This window comes from Cherax quadricarinatus, chromosome 29, assembly GCF_038502225.1.
Source record: "Cherax quadricarinatus isolate ZL_2023a chromosome 29, ASM3850222v1, whole genome shotgun sequence".
Lineage (NCBI taxonomy): Eukaryota > Metazoa > Arthropoda > Malacostraca > Decapoda > Parastacidae > Cherax > Cherax quadricarinatus.
In genome coordinates this window covers 32,263,922-32,271,663 of record NC_091320.1, presented here as the reverse complement: position 1 = coordinate 32,271,663, position 7,742 = coordinate 32,263,922, and the positions used below count along the sequence as shown (strand labels likewise).

Genomic DNA, 7,742 nt, shown 5'->3' with positions numbered 1-7,742 from the left:
CAAGAACAGCAGGTATTTCAAGGAAACACGTCCTCCTAATTTTTTCCACCTTTACCGGGAATCGAACCAAGGACCTCAGTTTGTGAACTGAGTGAGCTAGCAACCGAAGGGAAAGAGAGCACGAAACTACATTATCCTTCCTTGGGAATTAGCAAGCAAGCAAGCAAGCAAGCAAGCAAGCAAGTAAGCAAGTATGTTTATTTAGGTACAGGTACACATAAGAACAATTATTATACACAGTGTAAATTACCTAGGATGATCCAAAAAAAAATGCGCTGGCAATTTGGTTCCACATTGCAACGGCGCCTGAAAGCACTACGAACAGCCTAACAAGAACGAGGGATTGAAAAGAAGTAACGTTTGACTTTTAGTGGGGCGTTCACCCGAGGCTTTGAAGACTCGGGGTCAGGTCTGTGCCTCCCCCTGACATACCCAAGCTGTGTGTAAGTCTAGCCTTTGCGGATTGGGTATACGCAACGGGTATACATACATGGCAAATGTACACGGATAACCCACACATAGCAGAAATGAGCTTATGACAACGTTTCGGTCCGATTTGCACCATTAACTAGTTACATTAACACACGAAGGTAGGGGAGACAGTATTTATACGAAAGGACAGACAGTAACTGGATGGGTGAGTAGAGTCCACGAGCTCACCCATCCAATTACAGAGAATAAATGGATGAGTTAACAGAGTCCAAGAGCTAGAACTGTGTGCAGACAGAAACTGGATAGGTGAGTAAAGTGTCAGGATCTGGATCTTTGTACAGACAGTAACTGGATGGGTGAGCAGGGTCTAGGAGCTAGATCCCAACAGTAAATTTCTCCTACATAGAAACTACAGGAAAGAGAACCATGGCAGTTTCACACTCAATATCGTTAAGAGAGTTTGACTAGCATCAGAATGGGTGATTAGGAACTGGGAGCTAAAGGTTGGGTTTCGAATCTACTGGGATTGATATCTACAGGGTCTGGCATGTACCACTTTCGGTTCTTACTGGTTCATTATCTTTTGGCTTTGGGAGCCCTAAGAAATGATATTTACTGGCTTTACTGCATCTCGACTTGGTATCTATTAGCATCGGCATGTACGGGCTTTGCTATCGACTGGCTTTGGTATCTAATGTCGTCAGTACGTACTGGCACTGGCAGTCTACTAACATTAGTATCTACCGGATTTTATAACTACTGGGTATAGTAACTGTCCGAGTAGAGAAGGGGTAGGTAATTAAGAGGAGTCTACGAAATTTATTACTAGAATAGCCACAACCAGAATCAGACCAAATCCCTCTACTTGCGATTGACGGACGCCTTCATAAATACCGTACGGTACAAATACCAAAAAAATAATTCAACATATATCTACGTGAATTTCAGTTTGAGGCCTATGGTAATTAATATAAATGAGGAGAGGGATTAAATCAGTTGGTGTGGTGGATAAAGTTATAGAAAACTCTACGTATAGAGACTCAAAGAGAATGAGATTAAACTAGTACAAAGGCAGAACTCGGTGAGTTTACTGGGCGTGAAGAGTGACGGGCGGTAAGTAGAGAGACAATGTCCGAGTCGAAATGTTTTCGAGGACCAGCGGTATTTGTGAAGTATACTGCCAAGTATTAAAAACTCATAAACATAAAACAGTAATTTGTCAATGGAATACATGGGAAAGACAGATTAGCAGAGTATTTGGAAGTCCACAAAAAAGCTACAAGCATAGAAAAGAAAATATATTATCATTTCCACGTACATTTACTTCGTAAAGATGTTAGAAAGTAAGCGTATAAGAAAAGAATTTGTATACATTTTAAATTTAATCTTGTTTCTTTACACAGATATACATAAAATGTTTAATTTTCTGACTATGCACTTTGCTTAATTATGGCAGTAGGGTTCAGTAGTAGCGTGTTGGAGGAGCCGCTGCTGCTGCCTGCCTCTGGTAGGTGCTGAAGAAGGACTGTTTAGCTGCGGCCACTTCGGGGGTGTCAGCAACCTGGTTGGTGGAGCCAGGAAGACCAGCGGGGATGGTGGCAGCCACGGGGCCGACCCACTTGGGTTGGTGCTGATAGTGAGGGGTGTAAGAAGGGGCTGATTTGTAGGAAGGAGCTCTCTGGTAGTGAGGGCTGGGAACAGCACCTGCAGTGGCAGCAAGCTGAGCTTGGTAGGCGTTGAAGAAAGAGCTGCGGGCAGCAGCAACGTCCCTGGTGTCAGACACTGGGGTAATGGTACCATCAACACCGGCAGGTATGGTGGCAGCCACGGGGCCATGCCACTTAGGCTGAGCTGGGGCATGGTGGTATTGGCCGGTGTTGTGGTGGTGGTAGGACGGGTTGTAGGCCTGTTGGGGGTAGGAGCTGTAGGCTTGTTGGGGATAGGAGCTATAGTGTGGCTTAGCGGCTGCCTCAGCAGCTCTGAAAGCTTGGAAGAAGCGAGCTTTCTCGGCCGCCACTTCTGGAGTGTCTCCTATGGCTGGTGAAGCCGAGCACACTCCCAACACTGCCAAAACAACCTGAAGAATAGAAAGGAAAACATTTTAACTGTGAAAGGTATTCTGACTAGTGTTTTAGCATGTAAAATGACTATCATCCAGGTATTTCTGACGCTAGTGAATCTCCTTTCAAAATCATTTATTTACTTATAAATGAAGAAACAGGATCCATGAATAAGCTCTGTTTCATGAAATAACTCAGAACATTAATTTTGTTTAGTCAAATAATGTGGAATTTTTCTAGAAACCCCCAGACCGATGTCTTAATCAAATATCAAGGAACAAAGCTGATTTTTTTTACATAAAAGGCTTTGTGAAAACAAATTTATTAACTTTAATTTCCCAAATACTGAATTTAAATGATTTTTACTACAGAGCATTATCACCAACACGTGGAATAGAAAATGCTATGAAAAGGGCCCATCATGAAACTGCCCAAGTAAATTCAAGTTTATGTTGATGGAAACTGTAAGAAAAGTAGCTATAGGAAAGTAGGCACTGAAGACCACAAACGACAGAGTTCAGCACGGGTATACCAGTAGTGGCTGCTGCAGTTACTCGTCAAGTGGTTAATAGTTACCCACCTCCTGCCATCACGTCTGTCAATACAGACACCAATGACCACAACACTTCACCCCAGCGACTTATTTTTATGCGATGCCCACATCATTGGGCTCATATATCAAAGACCTACCAGGTGAGTTTTCGTTGACAAATTAACATGACAACCTTAATGTGAGGGAACCATATTGAATCGGAAGGAGAAAAGAATATATATGTATATATATATATATATATATATATATATATATATATATATATATATATATATATATATATATATATATATATATCTCACACATTGTCTTTTGCCTGAGGTATACATAGAGAGGACATCATCGGTGGCATACGTCGAGTCAGTAAATATGAAGATAGACTTCGGGGATCTACATGATATACGTAAGACCTGTAATTGAGTACGCAGCTCCAGCGTAAACTTTTCAACTTTTCGAGCATTCAAACTAAACTAAGATCGTTGCTATGTGAAGACAGCTGAAGAGAGCTAAATTTTGCTTAACTAAAAGCCTGGAAAACTCAGAAGAGATATGATTACAATTAATAAACTCGAGGACACAGGAAAAATTTAATGGAGACAGTTATTTTGAGATTGGTGAAACAGAACGATACAAGTGAAGGAAGTAAACAAAAGAAATGATTTATGAATGGATATAAGGCAAGCCTAACTTAATAAAATTATTTAAAAACAATAAATATGACCGAGGCTACAACGGCAGGGAATAGGACGCACTAGGTATTCGAAATGCACATGCAGGGTTATAGAGCTGGAACTCACCCTCGGAAGTCACAAATTAATGTACGCAAATATATTTCTGAGTACTACATGTTCGATGTTTGATATATAATGTATAGATCGTGAACAAAATGATTCCATGTAGAACAATAACACAGAACAAAACATTTCAGTCTAGTGCTGAAATTCTAAATGAACTTCATGCACGTAAACATGAGATACATTAAAAAAGTTAAATTGCAATTGGTATGTATATTAATTTATTTTCTCGAAAGAAGAAAAAAGGAATCCACAGTTCATTGTGGCTAGGGCTTCAGCTTGGAGGTATTCGCCTAGTGTTGCGCCGAACACTATATCAGAATAGATAAACTTGTATATAGTGAGCAAGTCAAGGGCAGCATAGTTACCAGAGTCCTCATGATGTTGGTGTGTGAGTAGGGAACCGTACTGCGCTCTCTGTAGGTCTTCGCTCCTCTTATATACCCGAGAAATGATCAAGGTTAACAAGTGTGTGTGTGTGTGTGTGTGTGTGTGTGTGTGTGTGTGTGTGTGTGTGTGTGTGTGTGTGTGTGTGTGTGTGTGTGTGTGTGTGTGTGTGTGTGTGTGTATGTGTGTGTGTGTGTGTGTATTCACACGTTACCTCATGACAACAAACCAGCATCGTCAGGTTTTCCCTGCTAGCCACATCTCTTGACAACATTATAGCTTAGCAACAACTTACTGCTTTCTCTGCAAGTTCTATCCTGTTAAACCATAATTTCGTTCATTTAAAGCCACACCAGAGGGTCTGTTCCTACAGTCAACCCGCCCTGACAACGCCCACCCCGGAGGGCGCCAAATAAACATGATATTTACTCATAATATAAATAAACACGATATTTACTGTCATAATATAAACAAATACGATACAGTTTATCTTTGTAAGGAAAAGCCGAAATTTGTCTTCTGAAGAGACTTTTTTTTCCACTCCTAAATCTTTTTTTTTTCGACTAGGTCCCCAGCAAGGGCAAGTCGCCCACCACCAGTGCTGGGACATGAAGCAGAGCTGTGAGTCAGTTCGTTCTAGACCCTGGCTTCACTAACTGCAGATTAAGCTGGGAAAGAAGTCCCTCACCTGGCCTAGTGGAATACCAGGGCTTCTATCCCTCACTTGATTGACTGGGTGGAATATTCCTCGTTTTGTTAAATGACGGAGGGAATATTATGATACAAGCATCCCTCTCATTGAACATCTGTTGGCCAATCATGTGTACACAGTTCAGTGATGCTAGTGGATCACTGTGTGCTGGAATTAAAGCGCAGATGTAACAACGGTTGTACCATAGTGAACAATGTAATTAGTGATAACGATTGTGCTATAATCTTTGGGATAACGACAATGATCATTGTTACGGGTTACATTTATTATTATATTATTATTATTATTATTATTATTATTTATTTATTTATTTATTTATTTATTTATATAGTAATCTGAAGTGCCAAACCGTTCGGTACGTTACAACGACTTAAGTCTTTGAGAGATTTTATTCAAATGACACACACACACACACACACACACACACACACACACACACACACACACACACACACACACACACACACACACACACACACACACACACACACACATTCCCTACAAAGTTACGAGGCAAATAACAAGGTGCAAGCTACTAACTGGAAAATACAGATACTGTCATATGATCTGAAGCAAGTGCTCTGAGAGAAGAACTTCTACCATCCTTAAATGTATACTGTATTAAGACTACCAGAGGGTATTTACACAGAATATACACCCTGAGAAGTGTATTTCTGTCAGTGTATATATGCTGTGAGTTTACTTTAATCCCTATTTTAAGGATTGAAGTATTCTTGTCTGGCGGTGGAAAGGTTACTTGCAGTGTTAATGACCCTCGTGTTGTTGATAGATTTTAAAACCCCATTAACCAAAGTAAGGTGTTTGATACGATCCCTCATAAGCTAATTAACAAATTAGAAAATCAAGCTAGTAAGAGAGAGAGAGAGAGAGAGAGAGAGAGAGAGAGAGAGAGAGAGAGAGAAGAGGGAATTAAAATGGGTAAGAGAATGCTTGACAAACATATAGCAGTGAGAGAAGTGTCAGGGATGGATAGCAATAAGAAGTAGGGTACCACAAGTGGGGTACCACAGGAGGAGTACCACAAATGAGGTACCACAAGTTGGGGTACCACAAGAGGGTTACCACAAGTGTAGGTACCACAAGTGTGGGTACCACAAGTTCGGGTTTTCTGGACTCGTAATGTTCTTAATTTCGTTCTAAATGACCCACTGGGTAGATTAGCCTCTTACATGTCACTGTTTAGTGTTGAAGCATCATTAATTAGAATAAGACTATGGAAGAATTGTACCATCCTAGAGGAAGAACCGAACAAGCTACAGGAATGGTTACATTATTGGCTAAGTGGATGTCAACGTCAATTTATTAACGATTCCAAATTTTGTCTCAAATTATTTATTTTAAATTAGGTTAAAATAATTTAGGCAAAGTTATGTTATGTTAGGTTTGGTTAGGTTATCTTAGATTAGGTTGTGTTAGGTTGTTAAGTTATGTTAAGTTAGGTTAGGGTAGGTCAGGGTAGGTTAGGTTAGGTTAGGCTAGGTTAGGTTATGTTAGGTTAGGTTAGGTTAGGTTACGTTAGGTTACGTTAGGCTAGGTTACGTTAGGTTACGTTAGGTTACGTTAGGTTACGTTAGGCTAGGTTAGGTTACGTTACGTTACGTTAAGTTAGGTTAGGGTAGGTTTGATTAGGTTATGTTAGCTTACGTTAGGTTCCGTTAGGTTAGGTTAGGCTAAGTTAGGTTAGGTTAGGCTAGGTTAGGTTAGATTAGGTTATGTTAGGTTAGGTTAGGTTAGGTTAGGTTAGGTTAGGTTAGGCTAAGTTAGGTTAGGTTAGGTTCGGTTAGGCTAAGTTAGGTTAGGTTAGGTTAGGTTAGGCTAAGTTAGCTTAGGCTAGGTTAGGTTACGTTAGGCTAGGTTAAGTTAGATTCGGCTAAGTTAGATTAGGTTAGGTTAGGTTAGTTTAGGTTAGGTTAGGTTAGGGTAGATTAGGCTAAGTAAGGTAAGGTTAGGTTACGTTAGGGTAGATTAAGTTATGCTAGGTTACGTTAGGCTAGGTTAGGTTAGGTTAGGTTAGGTTAGGCTAGGTTAGGTTAGGTTAGGTTAGGCTTCGCTAGGTTAGATTAGGTTATATTAGGTTACGTTAGGCTAGGTTAGGTTAGGTTAGGTTAGGTTAGCTTAGGTTACGTTAGGTTAGGTTAGGTTAGGTTAGGTTAGGCTAGGTTAGGTTAGGTTAGGTTAGGTTAGGTTAGGTTAGGCTAGGTTAGGTTAGATTAGGTTATGTTAGGTTACGTTAGGCTAGGTTAGGTTAGGTTAGGTTAGGTTAGCTTCGGCTAGGTTAGGTTAGATTAGGTTATATTAGGTTACGTTAGGCTAGGTTAGGTTAGGCTAGGTTAGGTTAGGTTAGGTTAGCTTAGGTTAGGTTAGATTAGGTTATGTTAGGTTACGTTAGGTTAGGTTAGGTTAGGTTAGGTTAGGTTAGGTTAGGCTAGGTTAGGTTAGGTTAGGTTAGGCTAGGTTAGGTTAGGTTAGGTTAGTTTAGGTTAGGTTAGGTTAGGCTAGGTTAGGTTAGGTTAGGTTAGGTTAGGTTAGGTTAGATTAGGTTATGTTAGGTTAGGTTAGGTTAGGTTAGGTTAGGTTAGGCTAGGTTAGGTTAAGTTAGGTTAGGTTAGGTTAGATTAGGTTAGGTTAGGTTAGGTTAGGTTAGGCTAGGTTAGGTTAGATTAGGTTAGGTTAGGTTAGGTTAGGTTAGATTAGGTTAGGTTAGGTTAGGCTAGGTTAGGTTAGGTTAGGTTAGGTTAGGTTAGGTTAGGTTAGGTTAGATTAGGTTATGTTAGGTTAGGTTA

The 7,742-nt window shown here is 40.3% G+C and overlaps 1 protein-coding gene across 1 annotated transcript in view; it reads right to left on the bottom strand.

Annotated features, from left to right (window-relative positions):
* Positions 1 to 1,715: 1,715 nt before the first annotated feature.
* Positions 1,716 to 7,742, bottom strand: part of LOC128690560 (adhesive plaque matrix protein-like) — a 33,194-nt gene continuing 27,167 nt past the window's right edge. Inside the window, exons 3-4 of the mRNA XM_070089805.1 lie at positions 4,208 to 4,272; positions 1,716 to 2,509 (exon numbers count right to left, since the gene is read on the bottom strand). Of these exons, the coding sequence (XP_069945906.1) occupies positions 1,895 to 2,509; positions 4,208 to 4,272 (680 nt within the window). The 3' untranslated portion in view covers positions 1,716 to 1,894. The remainder of the gene's footprint in view (positions 2,510 to 4,207; positions 4,273 to 7,742) is intronic.